The 27,462-nt window shown below is 44.1% G+C and overlaps 1 protein-coding gene across 2 annotated transcripts in view; it reads right to left on the reverse strand.

Moving 5' to 3' along the window:
* The window catches only part of HEG1 (heart development protein with EGF like domains 1), an 89,875-nt gene that overhangs the window by 48,055 nt on the left and 14,358 nt on the right, over positions 1-27,462 (reverse strand). For both annotated transcript variants that reach the window (XM_060687919.2, XM_060687918.2), the window contains exon 2: positions 541-870. In XM_060687919.2, coding sequence (XP_060543902.2) covers positions 541-870 — 330 coding nt within the window. The remainder of the gene's footprint in view (positions 1-540; positions 871-27,462) is intronic.

The raw sequence follows: 27,462 nt of genomic DNA on the forward strand, positions 1-27,462 counted from the left end.
CTGGGAGTTGAAGTTCACAAGTCTTAAAAATTGCCACGTTTGGCGACCCCTGGCCTAGAGTATAAAACTAAATACAAGTGTACAAAAATGGATATCTGGTCTGTTCCTTCCCATTTGGGATTCAGGAGAACATTTAAGTCCTGCTTATTATGTTAAATGCAAGGAGAGGAGCATGCTGTAAATGGATATATGAATTTGGTACACATGTTTTTGATTTATTTATTTATATTTTCTATTTGATTTATTTTGTGGGTGGTCTTTATTTTGGGGGGATTCTGATAATTCGTACCATGTACCTTCCGGCACCATGGCATACAAAGAAATAAATAATTTGTAACCTGCTATGCTTAATAAGTAGCCATTTTATCTTTTTAACAGTGTGTCCAATTATGGTATTCATTTTATGAAAATATCCACAAACACATTTTGAAAACTCCCATCTTCCCTATAAAGGTTGCTTAATCATATAATACATTATATTGTTTCAGTGTCTTCCCCCCATTTTAGGTCAACAGTTCAGATACTGATGATGAAACTCACCTGAATATTTTTTCTCCAAAACTGGAGAATTTGCTGTCTTGGGCGTCACCGATTCAGATTCGGCAATACCTGCCATATTTCGTGAGGCACTTGCTCGCTTGGTTTGTATCATTTGAGATAACTGTGGTGTCACATTCACAGATCTGATTATTTTGGTGTAAGATGTGGTGCTTCCTGTTGCAGCTACAGATGCTGAAGCTAAATTGGTCCACAACGTCCTTAATTTATCATTTCCAGATGTACTGGCTGCATCTAGATTCCGTATATAGGAAGTGGAAATCTTTGCTTCAGTGTTTGGACTATATACATCCTTTTGTCTGGTCATAACGGCTAAAGATGAAATGAAGAAAAAGAGAACAGAAACAAGGCTGAGGTAAAATTTAAAAACTCTAAGCAAGTCTATATTTATTGATGGACAGACATTTGCATTTGAATCCTAATATATGACTGCGCCAAAGGAAATTTGGCAGAAAAACCTAGATGGAAATCTATCAAGGATGGATGGAAACTAATCAAGGAAAGAAGCAACCTGGAATTAAGGAGAAACTGTTAGATCAGGCGCAGGAAAGGAAGACTGGACCAGCTCGATACATTTAGCAACTTTTATTAAGTACAAAGTAACGAGTCAAGACCGCTGGCGCGCTGCCGGAGCTCTCCTTATATTCGCTCCCGGCAGACGCGCCGCCCCTTGACAGGGATTCAAATTTCCCGCCCGATGGCTGGCAGCCAATCAGGGCGGATGTCCTTATAAGGACATAACACTCCTCCCCCCTTAGTCCGAACTGTCAATCTCGTTCACAAAAGTCACGTAATCGCGCAGGTACGCCGGACGCCTCGGCACCCTAGCTGACCTGCGCAGTCTCACTTCTCCTCCGTCTCCGACCTGGAAGGACGGGGCTCTTTCGTCTCCTGGTTCCCTCTCCGGAACCGGGCTCGGTTCGGCTGTCGAGTGAGCGGGGCCACCCCCAGCGCCTCCGGCCGGACCGCAGAACTTGGATGGCTGGTCCTGGTGGTCTTCCTCCTGGCCTGTGGATCTCTCGCCTCGTCTCGGTTGCTCGGTTCCGACCCGGGAAGAGCGTCTGAGTCTTGGTAAGTCCATTTCTTGCTCCTCCCTGGTCTCCCGGGCACTGTGGTTCGGTCTCGGTCCGGCTTGCTGCCGCTCGGTTGGTGGTTCCGCTCGGTTCGGGTGGTGCTGGCTTGCGTTGTTGTCGTTGTGCCGTCCGACCTCGCAGGGGTGGCGTTGGTCCCCTCAGTTGGGCTGGCGTTGGTCTACCTCGTCTGGTCGGCGGTGGTCGACCTGGTCGGGGTGTTGTTGCGGCGCTACCTCTGCGGGGCGGTGGAGGTCTCCCCTGCCGGGGTGGTGCAGGTCTCCCTGGCCGGGTTGTTGTCAGCTTCCCCTTCCCCCTAGTCCCTGGTCTACCGTTGGTTGGTGCCTGGGGCCATCTGGGTCGGGGTGTCGTTTCTTGGCTGTCTTCTGTGATGGGCGGGGGTCCCCCACGTCGGTGAGTCGTGTGCCACCCTCGCCCGTGGGTCGTGGGGTGCCCGTCTTGGCTGGGTCCCGGTCTACTCGCCTGGAACTGCAGTCTCCCTGGCTGGGCTGGCATAGGCTGCTGTAACTGGTGGGGTGCGCTGCTCCTCCTCTGGGCAGGTCCCGGTCTACCTGCGGGCTGGGTTGGTGGTCCCTGGCCTTGCCGTGCCCGGTGCCCACCTGGCTGGGTTGGTGTTGCCATCCCCCGTGCGGTTGGCCCCGGTCTACCTCGCTGGGCTGCCGACATGACAGCATCTGGTAGTGGGCTGGGCCGACCTTGTCGGGGTGGTGCTGCTCTGCCTCGCAGGGGTGTGGTAGGCCTACCTCGTCGGGGTGTCACAGGCCTACCTCGCCGGGGTGTTGTAGGCCTACCTGGTCTGGGTGTGGTAGGTCTACCTCGCCGGGGTGTTGGAGGCCTACCTCGTCGGGGTGTTGTAGGCCTCCCTCGTCAGGCTGGTTTTCATGTGCTCCCCCCCACCTTTTTCGGAGTTGGTCGATGTGGCGTCTCGTGAACTGTCCATCTTCCAACTCGACGATGTAGGATTTGGGGCCGGTTGTGCTGGCAATTTTCCCCTTCAGCCATTTAGGAGAGCCGCTGAAATTCAGCGCGAAAATTGAATCTCCGTTGCTGAAGGCGCGAAGCGGGCGGCTGGCGGTTGCGGTCACTTCCGGGCTGTATTGGGGGTGCAGCCGGTCCAAGGGTGACCTCAACCTTCTGCCCATCAACAGTTCGGCCGGGCTCTTGTGGGTGGTGGCGTGTGGCGTGATGTGCTGGGTGAGGAGGAAATTGTCTATGCGCTCTTGCCAGTCCCCCGGGCCCATCTTGGTGAGGGCCTCTTTGGTCAGTCGGACCATGCGTTCAGCTTGTCCGTTTCCGGCTGGCCTGTAAGGGGCGGACAGGGCGTGGCGGATGCCCAGTCCTGCCAGGAAGGACTCCATGGCCAGGGATGTGAGCTGGGGGCCGTTGTCTGAGACCAGCACATCCGGTAGACCATGTGTGGCAAAGAGGCGGCGCAGGGCTCGGATCGTTGCGTCTGTTGTGGTAGATGCCATGGGCACCACCTCGAGCCATTTGGAGAAGGCATCTACCACGATGAGGAGGTGTCGCCCTTGCATCGGACCCGCGAAGTCAATGTGGATCCTCGACCAGGGGTTGCTGGGGGTCTCCCACTTCGCGACTTCGGATTGCGGCGGCGCTGGGCGAACTTCTTGGCACGGGTCACGTCTGGAGACCCATTGTTCAATGTCTCTGTCCATGGAGGGCCACCAGACATAACTCCGTGCCAGGGCCTTCATGCGGATGATGCCCGGATGCCCCTTGTGCAGGGTCTCTAACGTCCGCCGTTGCAGAGTGCTTGGAATCAGCACCCTGTCTCCCCATAGCAGACAGCCTTTTATGGTGGACAGCTCCTCCTGTTTCCTGGCGAACGGGCTGAACCTTTCCTCTGGCTTTTCCGCTGGCCACCCTCTGAGGATCCAGGACTTCACTTGGCGGAGTGTGGGGTCCTTTTGGGTGTGGACGGCCACATCTGCGGATGACACCGGGCAGCTGGCGTCATCATCAATGTGAAGTAGGTGGAGCGTGGGGGCTGGGTCTTCGACCGGCTTCTTCGACGGGCATCTGCTGAGAGCGTCAGCGTTTCCTATGGCTGTGCCTGGCTGGTGCACGAGCCTATAGGAGTAGCCAGCTAGGAAGATGGCCCATCTTGTCATTCTTGGGGACATGAAGGTCGGGGTTGGTTGGTCGCCTGCGAGGAGTCCCAGGAGAGGCTTGTGGTCTGTGACTATGGTGAAGCGTCTTCCGTAGAGGTATTCGTGGAAGCGCTTCACTCCAGCCACGATGGCCAGGGCTTCTTTGTCCAGCTGGCTATAGTTCCGTTCTGCGCCGGACATAGTCTTTGAGAAGTACGCGATTGGGGCTTCCGAGCCATTGGGCAGCTCGTGGCTGAGAACTGCCCCCACCCCGTAAGGCGACGCGTCGCAGGTCAGTCTGATGGGGAGCGTCTCGCTGTATTGGATGAGGACGCTTTTGGACGTCAATAGTCCTTTGATGGCCCGGAATGCCGCTTCCTCTTCCTGGCCCCACTTCCAGGAAGCCGATTTCCCCAGCAGGCGGTGGAGTGGCTCAGCAACTGTGGCTTTCTGTTTTAAGAAAATGGCGTAGAAGTTGAGCAACCCAAGGAAAGCCTGAAGCTCCGTTTTGTTTTTTGGGCTTGGAGCTTCATGGATTGCTTCCACTTTTGATTTGGTGGGGTGTATGCCTGTGCTATCAATGAGGAAGCCCAGGAACTCGACTTCCTGTACTCCTATGATGCACTTGTCCCGCCTGACCCTCAAACCCTTGGCCTTGAACCGCTGCAGGACAAGCCTGAGCCTTTCAAGGAGTTGGGCTCTTGAGTCACCGGAGATGAGCACATCATCGAAGTAAGGCACCACCCCTGGAACGCCTTGGAGAAGGCGTTCCATCATGGATTGGAAGATACCAGGGGCAGCGCTGACTCCAAATTGGAGGCGGTTACATTTAAATGCCCCTCTGTGCGTGACAATTGTTTGAGCCTCCGCCGTTTTGTCATCCACTGGCAGTTGCTGGTAAGCCTGGGCCAGGTCCAGTTTCGCGAAAATTGATCCAGATCCCAGGGAATGCAGCAGATGTTGCACCACTGGGACTGGGTATGCGCTCTGTGCCAACGCCTTGTTGATGGTACAACGGTAGTCAGCACAGATGCGCACAGACCCATCATGCTTCAGTGGGGTCACAATGGGGGTCTCCCATGAGGCATGATCGATCGGTTCCAGGACGCCCTGGGCGATCAGCTTATCCAGCTGTTCATCTACTTTAGGCCGCAGGGCAAATGGAACTCGGCGGGGCTTGAGCCTGATTGGGGTGATTCCCTTGTCCAGATTAAAGGAGATTGGCGTCCCCACAAATTTCCCCAGCTTACCATCGAAGACTTCTTTGAACTCTTCGATGATGGAGTCGAGTTCGTCCCTGCGGATCTCGTGGATGCCCTGAAGTGAAAGTCCTAGCGGCTTGAACCACTCCACACCCAACAGGTTCGGTCGGCTGTGCTGCACGATGGTGATGGGTAGCTTTCCGTCGAAGTCGTTGTACTTCACGTGGATGGTGGCTCTGCCTAGGATTTCAATGGGGTTTCCGTTGAAGTCCACAAGTCTCGCTTTCGGGGTTTTCAGCTGGGTCCTTTTGTATGCCGGTTTCAGCTGTTGTAGGTGCTGCCAGTCCATGATGGAGTAGGCGGATCTGGAGTCTACCTCCATCTTGCATGGAGACCCCTCTGCTAGCAGCGTCACGTGGAACTTGGTGGTCCCCTCGTCGCTTGTGTGAGCAATGGTGGTGGTCTGGTGCACCGTTCTGTTTCGGGGATATTCCTCCTCCCCGCGCCGGGACTGGTTTGAGGACCGTTTGGATGTCCTCTGGTTATCTTTGCGATTTTCCCGGAATCGTGGTCTGGGCGGTTCCGGGGCTGGGTCTGTGGCTCTGCAGGCCTCGGCGATGTGACCCCTCTTCAGGCATCGGCGGCAGGTCGCGTCCCTCCATCTGCAGTTTGCCCTGGGGTGGTCACCTCTGCAGCTGCCGCATCGCTCTCCCCGGTCGCCATGCTGTGGGTTTTCCCGCCTGGGGGGGCGGGACACCTTGTGGACGGCCATTTCCTCATCAGACTCGGATTGAGTGGTTGCCTCGTCTGATGAGGTCGGGCCCGACTTGTGGATCTTATGGATCCCTCTTGCTTTTACCATTGCGGCGGCTGCTTGCTCAGACGTTTCAGCCGCTGTTGCCTTGTCGAGGATGTCTTTAAGCGGGATCCTCTTCCGGCTGAGGAATTTCTTTTGCAGCCCCACATCTCGCATTCCAAAAACAATGCGGTCCCGGATGGCATTGTTCACATTGTCGAACTCACAGTTGGCAGCGATTTGGCGAAGCGCTGCCACGAATTCCTTGATGGATTCACCTTCCCGCTGGTTTCTTTGCTGGAAGGTGAACCTGTTTGCGATGGGGGTGCCTGTAGGTGCATAGTGCTCCTGTAGGACTTCCTGCAGGTCGTTCCAGGACATCTCCTCGATGTCCCTGGGTGCCACGAGGTCAATCGCCATCTCCAGGACGTCCGATCCGCAATGAGCCAGGAAAAGGGCTCTTTTCCTCTCATCGTCGAGGTTCTGGTATCCATTGCCTCGCAGGAACTGCCGGAATCGGACCATGTATGACCTCCACTTCTCCCGGGATGGGTCGAACGGGTTCAGCGCGGTCATCGGGGCTTGCGGGGTAGCCATTCTGGAAGGTCGCTGTGGTGTGGTGATTCTGTTCGGTGGGCGATCGTGCCACGAGTCTTGTTCAGGTTCTCTCCTCTAGTCCTTCGTCGCCAGTGTTAGATCAGGCGCAGGAAAGGAAGACTGGACCAGCTCGATACATTTAGCAACTTTTATAAAGTACAAAGTAACGAGTCAAGACCGCTGGCGCGCTGCCGGAGCTCTCCTTATATTCGCTCCCGGCAGACGCGCCGCCCCTTGACAGGGATTCAAATTTCCCACCCGATGGCTGGCAGCCAACCAGGGCGGATGTCCTTATAAGGACATAACAGAAACTTCCTAACAATGAGGACAATTAACCAGTGGAACAGCTTGCCTTTAGAAGTTGTGTGTGTTTCATCACTGGAGGATTTTAAGAAAAGACTGGACAGTCATTTGCCTGAAATGTTATAGGTCTCCTGCTTAAGCAGGAGGTTGGACTACAAGATCTCTAAGATATCTTAGAGCTCTATTCCGATTGATATAAGTTTGGGTATATGCCTATGTATATAGGACTAAGTATGGATATATGCTCATGAATGGTAAAAAGTAAGATCCATGTTAGTCATATGCATGTTGGCGGTATAGGATCTACTAAGCCCCATCTTATGCCTTCCCTGCCTTAGCCCTTTGAGTGTGAAGTTCAGTCTACAAAAGTTTCCCACTCATGGAAACAGTTTCTGAAGCTCACTTAGGTAGCAGACTGATATTCCTGGACTTTCTTGGACTTTCTTTTCCTGGTTCTGCTCCTGTCACTATGATCTCCTAAATCTTGACTTTGATTATGCTCAAGCGCCTTCTTATTATCCTGTTTTTCTCCATGCTCTGGTTCTTTTGCAGCTGATTGCTGGCTGACCTACTAAGCCCTTTAAACCAGATTATATGAACAATATAAATGATTGTAAGTTCCTGTTTGTTTCATATTTCTTGTTTCTGGAACATCCATTGGATTAAACAAGAAGAACTAAATGGGCTTTAGTTAAGTTGTTTTTTTTTTCATAACATACCAGCATCTGTTTTGTTTTGTTTTTTGAAATAAACACATACCCCAACATCATCAGACCCTTTGTTTTTGTATCTTCCTCATTCTGTGAGAATCCTAACATTCATGAATTACAGGACTTTGGCATTTATCTTGGTTTTCTAATCACACACACACACACACACACACACACACACACACACTTAACCTTTAAATATTTTCCCATTCATACAAAAGGGTGGTTAAAGAGCACTTGAGAGTAGTCACCAGAAATGGGCATGCTTTGGCAATACTGAGAATTAAAGGTTATCCTTATGGAAAACCAAGGGTGAAATCCAGCAGGTTCTGAGAAGGTTCTGCAAATACCACCTCTGGCTGGTCCCAGAGTGGGGTGGGAATGGGGATTTTGGAGGAACCTTCTCCTGGAGTGGGGTGGGAATGGAGATTTTGCAGTATCCTTCTGGAGTGGGGTGGGAATGGAGATTTTGCAGTATCCTTCTCCTGCCACGCCCACCAAGCCATGCCCACCAAGCCACACCACACCCACCAAGCCACGCCCACAGAACCGGTAGTAAAAAAATTGGATTTCACCACTGTGGAAAACTGCCTTGACTTGAAACACAGAGGCAGGAAGATGTGCATTCAAGCAACATATTCGCAAGAGTCACAAATGTGCAACTCTGGGAATATGTTGCCTGAATGTGTGTCTTCTTGCCTCGGCGTTTGAAGTTAAGGTAATTTTCCATCTGGCCAACTTGGTGTTATGGATTTTCCTCACAAGATGAAAATCATCCTTTCAGAAGGGGAGGAACAAACAAAAATGACCTGCTTGCTCCTCAAAGTCGATATTTTGCAAAAACAACAGAGTACCGTATTTTTTTGAGTATAAGACGCACCGGAGTATAAGACACACCTTAGTTTTTGGGGAGGAAAATAAGAAAAAGGCTGATTGGCAGGTGGCTGGGCCTCCCAGAATACCCCCAATCAGCTGTTCCCAAAGGTGAATTTTAGCAACAGGTTCCTTGGTTGTGAGCTCTGTGCCTTGCTTTTTTTTTTTTTTGCTTTTTTTCTGCTTCTGAAACTTCTGAAATTCTGTTTCAGAAAAAACTTTTTTTCCTGCCTCTGAAAGCCTCCGAAACAGAGCTTCAGAAAAAAGCCTCTGAAGCTCTGTTTGCGGGCTTCTTTTCTGAAGCTTCGTTTCTGATGCTTTTTTCGGCCTCTGAAACCTCCATTTGAGAAGCCCGGCGGGGCTACATTCAGAGCATAAGACACACCCAAATTTTCACCCTCTTTTTTGGGGGAAAAAGGTGCATCTTATACTCTGAAAAATACGGTAGTCTTATTCCACTGCATGCTTGGTCCTTAGACTAAATAAATTTAGTTTTAAAAGCACCTGACATATTATCAATGGTGTGGGATGGTATTATATTTAGTTCCTTTGATATTTTTGTCTTTGTTGTAGCTAACCCAGAATCCTAGTACTACTAGAACTGATGAAGTTACCTAGCTGGGGTAACAAAATGTCTTCAAGAAAACAACCAAGCTCAGAGAGAGCAACAAGGACCCCTCATTTCAACCCTGAGAACCAGAAGTGGTATTCAGCCAGTTTGTACCGGTTTGGCGAACAATTAGCAGCGACTGCTGGTGGGCCCCCTCACCCGCCCGGACGTAATGCTGTCCTATTTAGCCATGTTTTCAAGGCTGGGCGCATGCGCAAAGCACATATGCGAAGGCGCACGTGGAGGGGCAAACCAGGCACGCTGGTTGAAGGCGCGCATGGGGGGGGGGCGAACCAGTGGTAAGTGTTCCATACAGTGGAACCCACCACTGCTGATAACAAATATTCTCCTTTACTCAACCCAGAATCCATCAGGATTTGGGTGAGTTATAAATATTATTAAAGAAATAATTAAAAAATAAAACATGTCCCCACTTAACAAACACTAGCTGGAACCAACTTGAGCACTCAACAATTTGCCTCCTACCTGAATCTGGGCCTCAGTATCTGATGTGCAGAGAAAGCCACTGATCCTGTCTGCACTTAAGCAGAATAAATTAGCTATATGAGCACATGCAAAAGCAAAACACATACACCCTTCTCCCTTCGTTTTCAGAAAGAACCTTGAGTCTGATCCAGAATGCCTTGTCCCAGCAAGTCTTAATAGTATGATTTCATTCATTTCATTTCATCAATTACACCCATCTAAGTGGTTCTTATACAATTCTACTGGAGGGTACATCTAATTCAGTATTTTGGCAAGGCTCCAGAATACTAATGATATTATATACATCAGCAAATCTACATATCTATCATTTTGTAATGTAAAACCTTACATTTCACACAAAAGAGAAGGATAAAGGTAGCTGAGGAAGTCCCCGTTTTTCAGAAGTATAAAAACAACCTGAGGTAAAAGAAGGTGTCAACAGAAAGGAAGTCCCAACACCATTCCCAACATCCATACCCAGTGAAGATGGTACGTGCTCAATAGCCACATAATGCTGACTAACTGTTATGAAAGAATGGTAGGGAATTTTAAAAAGGATACGAAATGGAGTGTCTTTAAAAAAGGGCATGGCTGACTGACAAGAATCCTGAACAGAAGCATTCCATAGGACAGTATATTGCTGCAAAGTCCAATTTGGTTTGCAAATGTATTTCAGATTTATATATAAATGTTTTATATGCGTCTCTCTCTTTCCAAGCATAAAAACTGTAACCTATACAACTCCATTTTCTCCCACAAATATTAGTTTTTCTTATTTTGGGATTACAGACTTTTATGTGTGCAGCTAAACCAATGGAAGAGTTGCAAGATTCAGCGTGGGCCAATTATTTTGCATTTTGCAAAAGCAAATTCCACATGAGTTCAATGATGCTTACACTCAGGTTAGTGCTGGGAGATTTTAGACTTAATTCAGGGATCCTCAACTCACAGGTTACATTTCCTCCCTGATAGTGCTACTTTGATCGGAAAAGAGATATGTGGCCCACCATATCTGATCGGAAAGCTGAAACTGGAGAATGTGCTGCAGTGGCAAAATTGAAAGTACATATTCTAGAAGTTTAACCAAATTCAAGCAGGAAGGGCTCCCGTTGTATACAATTATCACAGAGCAGGTCAGATTTAGACATCTGGAATATGGTCTTTAGGATTTAAATAGAAACCAACAACAATTACTGTTTGATGCAAAGTTTAAACTGTGGCTAGTGGTTGTGAATACAAATGAAAGAGAGGACATATCCCTAGAATGCAATTTATTTTCTCTTTTTTTATGCTTTTAAAAATGTAAACATAGTAGGATTTTTTGTTTATTGCTTTATCTTGCTTTTTCCTATTTTCTTCATATGTCAATATTTTAACAATAAAACATGGGGATTATTTAAAGACAAAGAAGAAGAACTTGCCACTCTACAGGCTTCCAACCCCTTCCCTGAGCATGCCATCAACAACTCTGCTAAACACCATTTCTTCTCCCCTACTGGCATGCTAGTAAAGTAGATATCCACCAAAAAAAATCTTTCTCCAAGAGAAGAAAAACCCACTCGTAACATCAGGCTTAATTCTAAATCAGGACATAAGATTCTTCAACATTGTTTCAGAAAGGTCAGCTACAAAAAACTGTTGAAGCCTGATCCCCTACTTAATGCTAGTAGAGAAATAAATGGACTCGCACTTCGGATCCTGTTCCTTGTTAATCTGTTGGAAAAGCTCAAATTAACTTTAATAAGCAACATTTCCCAGAGTGGGATTACTGAATGAAAGCAGTGGAATGCAGCAGTTGTTAAACAGAAACATCACAAATATTTGAAGAACGTTCAACCCAACTTTTTTTTTTTAAAGGTGGCTTACTTTTTTTTTTTTAACCATATAGATGCAAGTATCTCATTATGAGTAAAGTGCTCTTTTGTTTTGCAAACCTAGTAGCATTATTTTCAAACTCCTTTCTGGCTTCTGTGGACCTATCACCTGCCTGCCTTTTGTGCAAACCATAAAATATTTTCTTATTCTTTTTATTTTTATTTATTACTCCTATTTACAGATCATTCCTGCTGCAAAGTTTCTTGCGTGGTGCTTTCTGATTTATAACAAACTTGCTGAGATTCTCTGTTTTTGTTTTTGCTTTGCTCGTGTACACTGCTGAGTTGCCATAGACTTTTCGAAGATAAATAATAAATGTGTTACATAAAGTGTTTCTATTGCTGTTAGAATATTGTCTTTTTAAAAAAATGTTTGTTACAAAGACCAAAACATGAAACTTTTTTTTATTAGAATAAAATATAATTGGAGCAAGGTATTAGGAAAGTCAACCCATGTGATTTTAGCTAAAATAAATAACTGCACACGTAGTCACGATCTTCAAAGTTTGTATATGCTAATTGTCTTCAGTATCTATCCTTTAAAAATGAACTTCCCAGTTAAGCATTTAAGGACAACATAGAAACCAAATTGAGCAAGGTTCCTTATGAGGTTTTTTTTTTAAGGGTGTGGGAGGGCTCTTGGCCAATGAAAGAGCAAGAACCCTTTCCACATTATTATCCTTTCATAACTACTTTCCATTCTAGAAAAAAATAAAACCAAAACAGGTTACGATACCATTATACATTTTTGCATGTAGTAACTAATTCATTTGGCCAAAAGGCAGAATTATATGGTCAAAGAACAAAAGCACCAACCTCCAACCCATCTATTATTTTACAGAATTACATTAACACAATGTTCTCTCACAAGGAGAACACAATTTTTTTGGTTGGGGAGGACCACTGATTAAATATTCAGTAGGCTTATTTGCTTATCTAGATGTCTGCCCCACTGAAAGTTCAAGATGCATTTAAAATATTTTAAAATATTTTTATTTTTAAAATATTTTAAAATACATCTTAAGAGACCAAATTAATATGAAATAAACAAAACAACCTAAGATGGAATAATCATTTTCACAAGCTTAAAAAGGTAAAGGTAAAGGTTCCCCTCGCACATATGTTCTAGTCATTCCCGACTCTAGGGGCGGTGCTCATCTCCGTTTCAAAGCCGAAGAGCCAGCGCTGTCTGAAGACGTCTCCATGGTCATGTGGCCGGCATGACTCAATGCCAAAGGTGCACGGAACGCTGTTACCTTCCCACCAAAGGTAGTCCCTATTTTTCTACTTGCATTTTTTACATGCTTTCGAACTGCTAGGTTGGCAGAAGCTGGAACGGGTAACGGGAGCTCACCCTGTTACACAGCACTAGGGATTCGAGCCGCTGAACTGCCGACTTTTCGATCGACAACCTCAGCATCTTAGCCACTGAGCCACTACGTCCTCAAAAAATAGGTGAAATCAGAACATGTTCCTAGAAGATTAGGAACTCTAAGAAAGCCTGCAGAGGACAGAACTGTCATTAACAGAGGACTTCAGAAGAGCTGTTCATTAATACAGGTATATGATCATTTCCATACAAGAGAAAAACTTGAACCAACTTTCCTTATGTGCTCTCTATTTTTGCACATTAGTATCAGTGGAAGACAATTGCAGATGTCTACTGAATGGTATTAGCTGGGACATGGTTGGTGGGAGTCTTGGTACTGAGAAGAAAGAAAACCTATGTGACGTTTTACCTTTAAAATACGAAATTATTTATCTGAATCCTTTTATGTAGCCAATTCCTCACTTAAATTACCACACAGATGTCCACTATTTGATCACAAAATAGAATGTAAGAAGAAAGAAAAGCTGTGTGGGGTGTATTTTATATCTCAGATGGGTGTTATGTTTGCCACTGAGACAACATCTAGTTGTGTGGTAGACGCCATTAGAATGGCATGTTCTGTCATCTGGACCCACACAAGGCATCCACACAAGCTGGTGTTATATCTATAGCCCTCAAGAAACTCAGAAATGGTACACTCTTTCTAAAATCCAAAAGGATCTTCACATTTTATAGTCAAGAGATATAAGTTTAACTTCTAATATGTAATATATATTTAGACTGGCAACTGCTTCATGACCTGGAACATGAAAAAGCATGCACTACAGCTGAGCCTGAAACTCTTAGGCCTTAAAAATATCTATTGAAAGAATTGCCATGTTAGATAAAAATTAAGAAATATTGACACCTCATTTCCAACAGGAAGATACCTTTAAGTAATGAGAAGGCACATTACTCAACCTGTCAGAGAATCACTGAATTGTAAAGAGCTATTCGCCCTCTCAAGCTGGCATTTTTTCACTGCAAGAATCCAAATTAAAGTGGTTCCAAGATAGATGGCTTTTTGTTCTCTATTTGAACACACATTGAGGGTTTTTGCAGTTGTTCTTTCCCTTTTTAAAAATCCATTTCATTTCTATCCCACGGTTTCTCCCAGAGGAGCACAAATTACAATAGAACAGTAGCCCAGTTCTTGCTAAGTCTTAAATAAAATCTATACAATGACCAAAAATAAAACCAGGAAGCCTAACTACATTATCAAATTTAGCTATTATTTACAGGCATTTCCTCTGCCACCCCTCCTACCTTCTTAGCCCCATGTGATCAATGCAAATACCCTTTAAGTGCTCTCCCCATCTTTAGAAGAGGAGACCACTGGCGGGGGGGGAGAGCAGGAAGGGAGAAGGGCTTGGAGAAGTCACTTTCCACCTTTCCCCATTGCACAGACTTCTCTACCCTTCTAGATTCTGAAAAAGACGGTGTGTCGGGTTTAACGCAGTTGCTGCAATGCTGTAAAACTGTTGTCTGCATCTTTGAATCAGATCCTTTGAAAAGGATCCTTTTAATGTTGTAAGCTGCCCAGGGCCTCCTCTCATCAAGATGGGCAGCAAACAAATTTAATAAATAAATACTTTCTCAGTAAACAGATAAATGGCACCCTTTAGAACAGAGGTGTCAAACTCAAGGCCTGGGTGATCGGATCTGGCCCGCGGGCCCACCCTGCAAACAGCGAAGAACTGGCCCACAGTGCCTCTGCCAGTGAAAACAGAGCTCAGGAGTGCCACGCGCATGCCGCCTGGGCTCCGTTTCCAGCCACGACGGCCTCCTGCAGCCCTCTGCCAGTGAAAACGGAGCTCGGGAGGGCCGCGTGCAGCCCTCCTGGGCTCCATTTTCACTGGCAGAGGGCTGCAGGAGGCTGTTGTGACCGGAAACGGAACCTCAATGAGTGACGTTGAGCTGGCCACATACCCCCGGCTGCCCAAGGTCAAACACAACTCTGATGTGGCCCTCAATGAAATTGAGTTTGACATCCCTGCTTTAAAACAAACATTTGAGGTGTTCTTCTTGTCACTAAAATAAATCTGGTTCAATGAAAAGCTTTGCTCCAATCTGGGAAGAAGAAAAAAAAATCTCACAAGAAAAACAATTAAAACCTGATGCTGCCCAGAGCATTTGCAATCTGGAAAATCAACCCCAGTGCTCAGCCCCTGAGAGACCCAGTCCTAGAGGGAAATCTCAACTCCCTTCATTCCTGAGTCTGTTCAGGAAGTATTTAGGAGTAAGATTGAGGCTGAGAAAGAAGAATAACAAAAAGGCTCGGCCTATCCTGCCTCACCGTGAGGGCATAGTCAGCCGGCTCCTTTATCAGCTACTAGGGAAGTGTCTCTGGGCTGTGTTTTTCAAACATTGCTGCGGATGTAATGATTATGGGTGGAGGCTGTTTGGGAGCCAAGGGAGTTTATCCGAACAAAAACTTCAGACCTAAATCTGGACTGTTTCAGTTTCCTTCCTTGTTCTCTCCCTGACAAGAGCAGCTCTGAGAAGGAAAAAAAAAACCCCCTCAGAACAGAAAAGCAATTCTATGGGACTTTTAACATGTGACTAATAATCCATTGTATTCATTAGAAACCAGGAAATAGAATTAACTTTTTTTTTTTGCCAAATCGGCAACATGTTAATTAGGCAAAACCCAATTAGAAGTTAAAGGTAAAGGTAAAGGTTCCCCTTGCACATATGTGCTAGTCGTTCCCGATTCTAGGGGGCGGTGCTCATCTCCATTTCAAAGCCAAAGAGCCAGCGCTGTCCGAAGACATCTCTGTGGTCATGTGGCCGGCATGACTAAACATCCAAGGTGCACGGAACACTGTTACCTTCCCACCAAAGGTGGTCCCTATTTTTCTACTTGCATTTTTTATGTGCTTTCAAACTGCTGGTTGGCAGAAGCTGGGACAAGTAATGGGAGCTCACCCCGTTACTTGGCAGTAGGGATTCGAACCGCTGAACTGCCGACCTTTCGATTGACAAGCTCAGCGTCTTAGCCACTGAGCCACCGCGTCCCTCAATTAGAAGATAGATAAGCTATATCCAAGTATTTTTATGTGTATGGAAGCTTCCCAATGTAGTCTCATATCTCTGGCTCTCTGGAACCAATTACCTCCTGAGGTCCGGACCGTCCCCACCCTATTGGCCTTTCGCAAAGCAGTGAAGACTTGGCTCTTCTGGCAGGCCTGGGGCCGTTGATCTCATTATAATGATCTTGAGAGACCCGGCTACGAATTGGAGTGCATGTGTTTTAATGTTTTTAAAGTATTAAAGTTTTTAATGTTTTAATGGTTTTCTTTTTAACATTTTTATGGGATTGTTCGCATTGTTTTATTCCTTGTTGTAAGCCACCCAGAGTCCCTTGGGAGTTGGGCGGCATAGAAATGCGACAAAATAAATAAATAAATAAATAAATATCTGGCTTGCACACTTACAACCACAGCATAATTATTTTGTAGCAGTTGCCAATCTAGAATCAAGCTCAAGGTAATGGGCTTGAAATCCCCCAAATTAGTTGGACATTTGGGAGGTGGAGGAACATTAGATAGGCTAAGAAGGTGAGCATTTCTTCAAAGAGTCACCAGGGAACAACCCACCTCAATAATACCTTCAATTGAAAAAGTCTCCCCCCCAGCCCAGCCCCACCCTCAGATCATGCATTGGAACACGGGCAAGCTAACAGGAACACATATAACTACATGCCTGCTGCCATTTTCATAAGTCATGATAACTGTCGCCAGAGCAACTTCCTTGATCATGGTCTCCTGAACTAAAGGTTGCAGGTAGCACTCTATGCATTTTTGTGCAGGCAACACTGCATCATTTAGATTAAGGGTAGTTGCAGATCCATAACATACTTCCTGATTGACATTCACCTATAGCGTGATATGACTCTCCTAGGAAGGCCATTCCATCTTATCCATATTGACTTCTACACTAGAAAAACCAGCAATGCAAGACACGCAAAAGCTAGATAGGCTCACACAAGCCACGACCATGAGAGGGCCTAAAAGCTAAATATTGATCACTGTAGAAAGGAAAAGACAGAAGCTCCTTAATCACTTTACCAACCATGTCTTAAAAGAATTAATAAAGAGTTGCTACATGATAGGTATATTACTATAGGCCCTGGTTATCTTCCATAGTTTCTGCTCAATTGATACATTCTGGTAGAGTGTGCATGTTCTCCACTATTAAGCAGTACCATCTGCTAGGACCTAGAAGATAAACTTTCTCTTGTCAAAGCACTTTGCCCCTTGGAACAATGCTCTCTCTGGCACACTCCAGATTCATTTGGCCCCAGATTCTTCCCCAAGGACCTAAGTTAATGAGGTATATGGATAAGGGGTTTGATAGTGTTGTTGTTTGGATATTTGAGATTTCCCATTTGTATTATCTGCATTTTGTTGGTATTTTCATTATGCACTGCCTCCCCCAAGTCTTCATAAAATTTGGCAACTTTATAAATGTAATTTATTGTCATTATTGGGTGGGTAAAATGAGGACCCAAATTGTTGGGGGCAATATGCTGATTCTGTAAACCACTTAGAGAGGGCTGTAAAGCACTGTAAAGGGACATAGAAGTCTAAGTGCTATTGCTATTGCTATCGACACATAAATGAATACTGTGTCACAAACTGGAGTTGACTCCAGTGACTTGTGCCTTGTCCAAGGACCTAAAAGTCATGAAGGCACTACCACAAAATGTATGTTGTTCCAAGAAAGGAAGTCTTTTGCAAAAATTAGTAGAAATGAGTCCAGGAAATTTAAAATTTCTAAATATTTGGTGAATCCTTTTGGTATTGCATCAAGAATTCCAATTACGATTGATATACTGTAACAACTGATTTTTCCCCCTCCATAATCTTTCCACCTTGGTTTGTAAATCACAATATTGTTGCTTTACCCAGTGACTTTGAATATCTTCAACTGAATAAATTAAAAACTGCCATGGTAGTCAATCTTTCACTGCTTCTTTGCAGCTTTCATTTGATTTTAAAAGGACAGAGAGGTATTATGCTCTCACCTGAATCAATACCTTCTTTCTTTCTTTGTTCCACACCAATCTCACAAAATCATCCAAGCCAATCATGAATTTAGTTGTGCTTTTAACTCTTTTTTTAAATAATTAAAGAGTAAAAAAGAGTCAAATTTTCCTGCAACCTGGGGAAAAGGGCTTAATTTTGCCCCTCCTCATGGTCCCTATTGAAATCTTCCCCCACACATCTGCTGTTCCTGCAGAGAGAAATATGAGTTCAAACTTTCTAGCTTTGCTATCAAAAATCCCATTTAAATAATTATCTAGACATTGCAGTTTTAACTTTATAATACGGGATAAGACGTAAGGGATGAATACTGAGTGGGTGATGCAAGTAGTATTTTTCAAACTAGGGCTTCCAAGACAATTTGATCAGGAATTCTCCGATCTCTCCAAATTCCCAGCTTGCCTGGAAACCCTGAGAGTGGGAGTTGCAAGCCCTTATACAGTATATCATATCTGGACAGCCCAAAGTTAGTGGCGAAGAAGACTATCTGAAAACAAACGGGGGGAAAATACTCATGTTGGTAAATATAGTTTCACTCATTTGTTTGAAGTCTTACCCACTGATTCATCCCTTTTTGGAAGTTTTCTGTAAATCTTTTCCTTCCTGGGGAATAAAAAAGGGAACTGGTAATTTGGGCTAAAAAAAAAAAAGACCCAGGGCTGATATGGGTGTGGCTGGGTGGAAATGGCTCTTGAAAGAGAGAGATCCTATTTTGTCCCAGCCTCAATTCCTGCTCTCTTCTGATGGCAGCTTGGTTGGAGTCTGTCAGACGGCTTGGAGAGGAAGTCAGATTCCACTGGTGCAAAGTTGCTAGGTCACTGGAACAATAAAAAGGCAAGAAAAAAAACATCCTGGCTGCAACACAGACTAGCCGAAAGTATAACTGTGTATGCATGTGCAATGTATATGTGCATGTATGTCAGGGGTGGGTTCTACTTACCTTTACTACTGGTTCGCATTGTGCCCGCGCGCGCATGCGCAGATCAGAGGTGGGTTTCAGCAGGTTCTGACCAGTTCTGGAGAACTGGTAGTGGAAATTTTGAGTAGTTCGGAGAACCAGTAGTAAAAATTCTGACTGGCCCCACCCCCATCTATTCTCTGCCTCCCGAGTCCCAGCTGATTGGGAGGAAATGGGGATTTTGCAGTAACCTTCCCCTGGATTGGGGGAGGGAATTAAGATTTTACAATATCCTTCTGCTGCCACACCCACCAAGCCACACCCACCAAGCCACACCCACAGAACTGGTAGTAAAAAATTTTGAAACCCATCACTGGCGCAGGTGGTCTATGATGACGTCCGGGTCAATGGGCAGAGCTTCCCGCCAGTTTTACTACTGGTTCTTGCGAACCGGTCCAAACCAGGGACAACCCATCACTGATGTGTGTATGCATGCAGAGGGAGGGTGCAGATAGGTTGGTGCTTTGATGGGTGCTTCATCACTGGAAGTTTTTAAGAAGAGACAGGACAGTCACTTGTCTGAAATGGTATATGTATCCTGCTTGACCAGGGGGTTGGACCAGAAGACCTCCAAGATATTTTCCAGCTCTATTCTGAGTTAAAAATCAATATAGTTTCCTGGGTGTGCAGGGAACAGGTTGACTGGAATGAGAAATACCTTCAGGCCTGAGTGATATGGAACATTGACAGGGTACAAATCTTGCAAGGCTGATTTGTACCCTGTCCGACTGGGATAACAATAAAGGAATACAGGTAGTCCTCAACTTACAACAATTCATTTAGTGACCGTTCCAACAGCATTGTAAAAAGTGACTTAGGACCATTTTTTACACTTATGACCATTGCAGCAGCCCCATGGTCACGTGATTTACATTCCTATGCTTGGCAACGGGATCATATTTGTGACGGTTACAGTGTCCCAGGGTCATGCGATTACCTTTTGTGACCTTCTGACAAGCAAAGTCAATTGGGAACACAGATTCACTTAACAACCGGGTTAGTAATTGAACAACTGCATTGATTCTCTTAACAAATGTGGCAAGAAAAATTGCAAAATGGGGCAAAACTCACTTAACTAATTTCTCACTTACCGGTAGCAACATAAATTCTGGGCTCAGTTGTGGTAGTGAGTCGAGGACTACCTGTACACATCTGTCTAACATGTTCTTCGCCATGAGGAGATGCCTTTCGGAGGCATGCAAGGGAAGCCTAAGGGCTGTTAGATGATTTTCCATAGATGAAGATTTCCACTGTCATCCAAATTCCAATCATATCATACTACGCTGAGCCTGAGAGTCTGCTCAGGAAATGTCTACATTCTCATAATCTGTGATTGGCAGGAAAACTGTCATTAAACAGGAACAGATCTGAACAATAACAGGGAGCAAACTCTTGCGAGCGGCTCCAGGATCAACCAGATGGCTTGCCAAGGTATTCCAAAATTGGGTGTTTCAGCGCTCACATTTGGCATCATAATTTTGATCTCTGTGGTACCATACTTGGTGAGAGTGAGAGCCTCATTAGGTAGGAATTGAGCAAACGTTGACCCTATTCAGGGTCCTGGGTAATCATACTATTGTCCAGAATACTTCATTTTCTTTCCCATCCCAGCCTTATTCTCTATCTCATCCCTTCCAGAGAATTTTACAATAAGAAAATGAAATGCAGATCAAAAAGAAGCATACAAGCACATTTCAAACACTGGGGAAATAAATATCTCCCGCTCAGTGACAATACGGTAACAAAGTTGATTGCCAAGCAGGTCCAAGGAGGCCTGTGCAGCAGTTCAAAAGCATCTGCTTATCTCTCTCTCGGAACTCATCATCTTTCTCCAGTAGTGGATCACAGTAGACTTTGTGGGCAATTGGTTTCCCCACTGGAAGGAACCCTTGTTTCACTCTGCCAACAGACTCTTCAGCCTTGGCTGCCACAGCAGGGCCTGCAAGGAGAATGATGGCTTGTCAAAGGAGCCATCCTAGCAAGGAGGAAATGGGCAAGCATTCTGGTTTGGTTTGGTTTTTACTTCTCTGCTACAGGAAGGCCTGGGCATGTAAAGTATTCGGTTTGTATTTTAATTCTTTTCTTTCTCTTGTCATGGAACTGGGAAGCAAGTTCATTATCTCAGAGGATGAGAGTCAATGGCAGTACTGAAAGGGATTTTACAATGATTTCCATTTCTTATAATCTAAAAAGAACATATTTTGCAGGATCCAATCTGAGTCACTCACTGGGACCAAAGGTTTATTCTACCAAGCCTTTGGGCTCCTGCTGGAGTCCATCATCGGGGAACCTCTCCTCTCTCTCTCCTCTCCTCTCCTTTTGTGGCTTTGTCACAAAACATGGCAAGTCACCCAATCTTTGAGGCTGCTCTCCAGTAAGATCTGGTTTCTACTGAGGAAGATCTAAAACAATGCAGTTTTCCCAGTTTAATGCATTCCAGATATTATTGGCCATTCTGAGTGGGACTAATGGGAATTGTAATTTCAATATAATTATGGTAGGAGCAAGGAGAATGTTGGATTCACACTCATTACACTTGCTCTATTAAAACATGCACAACTTCAATAGTGTTTCCAATATCTTATTTCCCCAGTTTGAGATCCAGAGGTCGTTAAAGCCACAGAGAAGTTGATGGCCAACAGGTTTTTGCTGAATTTACAAGAGGCGATTTTTGCCAGAAAGTGAAAAGCAGAGCAAAAAACACTTTTCGGATCCCAGACAGTCCTGCACTTTAAACCCTAATAATGCCCTCATTCTTCTTATTAAGCACTTGAAAAGCCATCTAACTTTAAAGCCAGAATAAACAGAATATCACATTCTTATCTCTTCTATTGTCTTCCTTTGGTTCCTTAGGGCAATACACTGTAAACTGCTTAGAGAGGGCTGTAAAGCACTGTGAAGCACTATATAAGTCTAAGCGCTATTGCTGTTAAGAAACCCAGGTAAGAAGAATTGCCCACACTGTATTCAGGCATTGCTCAAGACTGTTCTACTGTTCTCACAAAGTGCAATTCTCACTGATTGCCTCTTTTCAAGAGCTTCATACTTTTCTGGACTGTCCTTGCATTGCACATTATTCCATGTACATAATATAACTACTGTTTTCACCTTCCTTCTTCTGGCATTTTGAAGGCTGTGTTTCCCGGTACCATTTTTATTACAACTTTTCTTCTAAGTAAGCATTGTCAGCAGTGGGCATATTTCACAACCCAGCTGGAAAACTTGCCTGCGCTCTGTCAAATCAATTTCAAAGATCACCTCTAAGGAAGATCGCATGCCACCATCTCCAAAGGATACAGCTGCTTCAGCTGGAGATGCATTTGATAGTCAGCATCATATTATTTTCACCTCTCTTCCTTGACATGAACCTTCCTGCCACCTGGCACAAGTGGCAAAGGAAAAGAGAGTCACATTTAGGACAGGTTTTTCATGTGCTAATCAAAACCCCAAGAGTTCTGTTTGAATCCTGAATGCAAGCATGACAGAGCCAGCAGAGGGCTAAATTTTCACTGTGGTTTAAGAATCACAGAGTTGGAAGGTACCTTGGAGGTCTTCTAGTCCAGCGGTTCCCAACCTTTGCATCTTGGCGGTCCAGCGGGAGGGGGGAACTGGATGTGTGAGCAATGGGCCGGTGTGCACACATGCGCATGTAGCTCAACCTGTGCAAGTTGAGCTGCACACACATGTACGCACCAGCCCGCCATTCGTGCAGCCCGGTTGTGAATAAGCCACAGCCTGGTAGTGGGCCCGACCTGGGAGATGGGGACTCCTGTTCTAGTCCAACCCTCTGCTTAAGTAGGAGACCCTACAGCAGGACTGTAAAACTCCCGGCCCATGGGCTGGATGCGTCATGTGCTGGCCACACCCATGCTGGGTTTAGTGAAGGGAAAAAAAGTCCCGATATGTCACGTGACGCTGCAGTGACAACGTGAGTTTGACACCCCCGACCTATAGCATTCTGGACTAATGGTTGTTCAGATTCTTCTTAAAAACCTCCAGCGATGGACATCCCACAACTTCTGGAGATAAGTCATCCCGCTGATTAATTGTTCTAACTGTCAGGAAATTTCTCTTTAGTTCTAGGTTGCTTCTCTCATTAATTAGTTTCCATCCATTGCTTCCGATGCTTTGGATAATAGGTTGGACCTACTGGCAGCCCCTTAGATATTGGGAAGCTCCTATCATGTCACCTCTAGTCCTTCTTTTCATTAGACTAGACATACTCCATCCCTGCTTTTATTCCTACTCCTCCCACCCAAAAAACCAAGTTGTATTGGCTGGAGCAGGGGTATCACTTCACTCCAAATGCAGTTGTCGGACTAGAACAGAGTTGTGTTCTGCAAAGGCTTCTCACCCTACAGTCCACATTCCTGGTTCTGCCAGGAATATCCCTCTGCCCATTTGACATGCCGGGCAGCCAAACCCTTGGCCTTCCCGAGATGCTGTCCTCCTGCCAAGCACCACCTTTCCCCCCATGTGCGTCATTATTGGTCCTCGTCTGCTTTGAAGATAACCATTTCCTCCAAAGATTGTGGATCTGCGCTTGTGTTCTGTTTCTTCTTACATTCATTTTAAAAGCTTGTATATTTATTTTATGGTACTGCTTTTCTCCCATGAACTGATAGCCAGACTAGTTAATAATATATCAATAAGACAGCCCGGAAAAAAAAACAAAGCAAATCTACCATTACAATGAACAGAAGTTTAAAAACAAAAACTAAGGCAGCTGTCCACACCCAGGCATACTCCAGATGTGTTGGGAACATGGATTTAAGAATTTCAAGCCAAGAGAGCCATCCAGCCACTTGTTTGATATTTTCTCTCCAAAGAAATGGAAAGTTATGTCACTAATGGGTTTTGTTGTTGTTGCCTGAGTCAGTTTTTTTGACTCCTGGCAACTGGCTGGGCAAATTCATGTAGTTTTCTAGGCAAGATTTTGTTTTTGTTTTGTTTTATTGGTTTTTATTGTGAAATATAGAAATACAATTCAACATTTTTCAGTTCCGTGGTGTTAAATATAAATACATATTATTTACATATTATTTACATAGTATTGCATATTTGCTTGTATATGATTTGGATATTATTACAAATAGTAATGCACAGTTCTTTATGATCATATATACATGTTACTTACTTGTTGTTTACATAGATTACAACCTTAATTCAATAATACTCATGGTAATAGTTAACTCTTTATGATCATTATTAGTTAACCTTTATACTTCTCAAACTTCACTTTTTGTTTCTTTTCTCTATCCACTCATACCACAGCTCCCACACATTATAGTATTCCGTGTTCTCTCTTTCGTTAAGTTCTAATGTTAGCTTATTCATTTCAGCGCACTCTAATATTTTCCTAATTACTTGTTCTTCGGGTGGTAGGTTTTTCTCCTTCCAATACTGAGCGTAGGTTATTCTTGGCGCTGTCGTTATATGTATGATTAAATATTTCTTCTTTTTTTCGTATTCTGCTTTCAGGATTCCCAGGAGAAAGATTTTCGGTTCAAAATCAATATTATCTTTTATTATTTCCATAATCCATTTCCAAATCATTTTCCAGAATTTTTTCGCTTGGGGACAGGTCCACCAGCAATGGTAGAAAGTGCCTTGGTGATGGCCACATTTCCAACAATTGGGACTCACATTGGGATATATTTTGGCTATCCTAGCCGGGGCTAGATGCCACCTGTAAAGCATCTTATATTGATTTTCCTTATAAATCACCGCCCTAGTCATTTTAAGGTTGCTATTCCAAATTGTGTCCCATTCGTTTAAGTTTATACTTTGTCCGATGTTTTTGGCCCATGCTATCATCTGCTCCTTAACCACCTCTTCTATCCTATCGTATTCCAGCAAATAATTATATAATTTAGCTAATATTTTGTTGTCTGTTCCCATCCATATCTTATCAAATCCATTGATACCTATCTCAAAGCCAGACTCCTTATCTTTTTTATAATGGGACTTTATTTGTGCATACGGCCACCAATCGATGTGGATGCCCTGTTCTTCCAGTTCTTCATTTGTTTTAAGATTCCCTCCCCCATCTAATATCTCTTTGTATTTGACCATTTTCCCCATTTCCAATAGGTTGGGATATATCATGGCCTCCATTGTGGAGAGCCATCTAGGGACTTTTGTATATTGTTTTCATCTTATTTCACCCCATGTCTGTATTAGTGTATCCCTTATTTTATGACTATGGAAATATGTCCTTGCTCTTTTTCCTGTGTCCCAAAGGAAGGTGTGCCAGCCCTTCTGGAGATCGTGCCCTTTCAGGATCAGGAGTCTTTTATTTTCCAGGGTTGCCCACTCCTTCAACCAGACCAAATTTGCTGCTTTGTAGTATATTTCCCATATTGGGAGTCCGAACCCACCTCTGTCCTTTTTGTCTTGCAAATTTCTAATCGCTATCCTGGGTTTCTTCCCACCCCAAATGAATTTTCTTGTAATAGAATTAAGTTCCAAGAAGAATTTTTTATCCAATTTGATAGGGGCAGTTTGGAACAGGTACAGCAACTTTGGTAACACGCTCATTTTTATTGCTGCGATCCTGCCTAAAAATGATATCTGAAGTTTACCCCACTTTTCTAGATCCTGTTTAATGTTTCTGATCAAGGGCACGTAATTGTCTTCCTTAAGGGCCGAGCACCTTGCCGATCTCCACACTTCCAAATATTTTATCTTCTTAACTATTTGGAGCCCCATTGCTTCTTCAAATGCTTTCTTTCATTCCTCGGTCATATTTTTGGTTAGTAATTTAGTTTTGGTTTTATTTAATTTAAGGCCAGCCACCTCTCCATATTTACCCAATTCTTCCAATATTTTTACACCTGTTTCTAATGGCTCCTCCATAATAAGGGCCACATCGTCAGCAAATGCCTGGGTCTTGTACATCTCCTTTCTAATTGTCAATCCCTTAATTTCATTGTTATTTCTAATCCTTTTTAATAAGACTTCTAGGGCTAATATATACAAAAGTGGTGACAAGGGACACCCTTGTCTCACCCCCTTTTTAATTTGAAAGGTTTTTGTCAATTCTCCATTAAGTAAAATGTTGGCTCTTTGTTTTCCATATATTGTGGTTATTGTGTTTTCAAAATTTGATCCGAAATTCATCTTTTTAATCTGTTGTATCATGAAGTCCCAATTCAAGTTGTTGAAAGCCTTCTGGGCATCTAAGAAGACCAGTGCTATTTCTTTATTCGGGTGTGCCTCATAATATTCAAGTATGTCTATTACTATCCTTGTATTGTTTCTTATCTGTCTCCCGGGGAGAAATCCATTTTGGTCACTATGTAACAAATTGTTCAAAATTGTCTTTAGCCTTCCTGCTATGACACTCATGTAAATTTTATAATCCGTATTGAGAAGTGAGATAGGTCTGTAATTTTTTTATCAGTTTTGGATCTGCACCTTCTTTTTGGAGGAGTATAATATACGCCTCCCGCCATGATTCCAGTATTTTGGATTTTATCATTGTAAATTTCTAACGATTTTGGTAGGAGAACTTCCTCTAAGTGTGGGTTTTTATATAGTTTTCCTGGGAATCCATCTGGGCCTGGTGATTTGTTCTTTTTGAGTTTCGATATCGCCGTCTTTAACTCCGTCATCGTGATTTCTTTATTGAGCATTTCTCTCTCATCCTCCCCTATTAATGGGAGTGTTTCTTCCGATAGGTATTTATCCACCTTTTCTTTTGGAATATACTCTGGTTTCTCTTCAGATCGTATAAATCTTTCGCCTTTTTCTAGGCAAGATTTTGGAACTAGTTTGCCACTGACTTCTTCCTGGGGCTGAGGGAAAGGGACTGGCTCAGGATCACCCAGCTGGTTTTATTCCTAAGGCAACACTAGAATTCACAGTCTACAGTGCCTTCATCACTACATCAAGCTGGCTCTCTAATACAGTACACTTGGTAATACAATCCCAGAAGCCTCTGGGAACCACAAGCTGCTCACCCCTCCTCAACATCATCAGGCTCACTCTTGCACTGCCATTGATTGGTGGTTTATTTGTAATGTGCACAAATATCAGACTTGTTAAGCAGAACAATAAACTAGTCTGGCTCCCAATATCCCCTGATCCTTTCCACCAATAACTCTTTGTTTATACATAATATGTATCTTGAGATAAATAATTTGACGCTTTGTTGATATCAATAAGCACAGGACCTATTCGCACAATAATTTTGACTGGGTTGGCGTGAGTCAACTAACCTATGTAATTTTACATTTAGGTTTAAACAGGCCCAGTATGGTCACAGATTCAATCAATTGTGCCGTGGGGTCTTCTAAAGCAGTATTTCCCACTATTTCCATATTTTATTTTATTTTAGTTTGTTTTATGTTTTTATTTGTATCCCGCCTTTGTTATTTTTACAAATAACCCATTTTTAACACACCTTCCTCCTCCTATTTTCTCCACAACAACAATAATCCTGTGAAGAGAGTTGGGCTGAGATATATGAAGTTTGGTTCCCTGAATTCCCCGTTAAGGAATTTGGGGAAGTGGCATCTCTACATCAGGAAGTTGTCAAGATTGAAAAACAGGGACCTAACCCCAGTCAACTGACACATTCTGCTTACTCATCCAGATGTGAAAAGTGGCTAATTTCTAGGTTTCTTTTATGGAAATCATATTACTAACCTATAGATATTAATTTTAATTACAACTAGGCTGGTCTATGACTGCAATAAAGATTTTTTTTTAATTACTGAAAAAAATCTCAGAGATCATGAATATCAGCTTTGATGCATAACTAAATGGAAGTCAATAACTATGAAAAAGTATCCATTTCAGCTGCTACATTCCACTGGAAAAAATGTACAATTAAAAAAAAAAAAAGAACGACCTCTAATCATTCACCGCTT

The sequence above is a fragment of the Pantherophis guttatus genome, chromosome 1, assembly GCF_059756535.1.
Source record: "Pantherophis guttatus breed Tessera chromosome 1, ASM5975653v1, whole genome shotgun sequence".
In the NCBI taxonomy this organism is placed as follows: Eukaryota; Metazoa; Chordata; class Lepidosauria; order Squamata; family Colubridae; genus Pantherophis; species Pantherophis guttatus.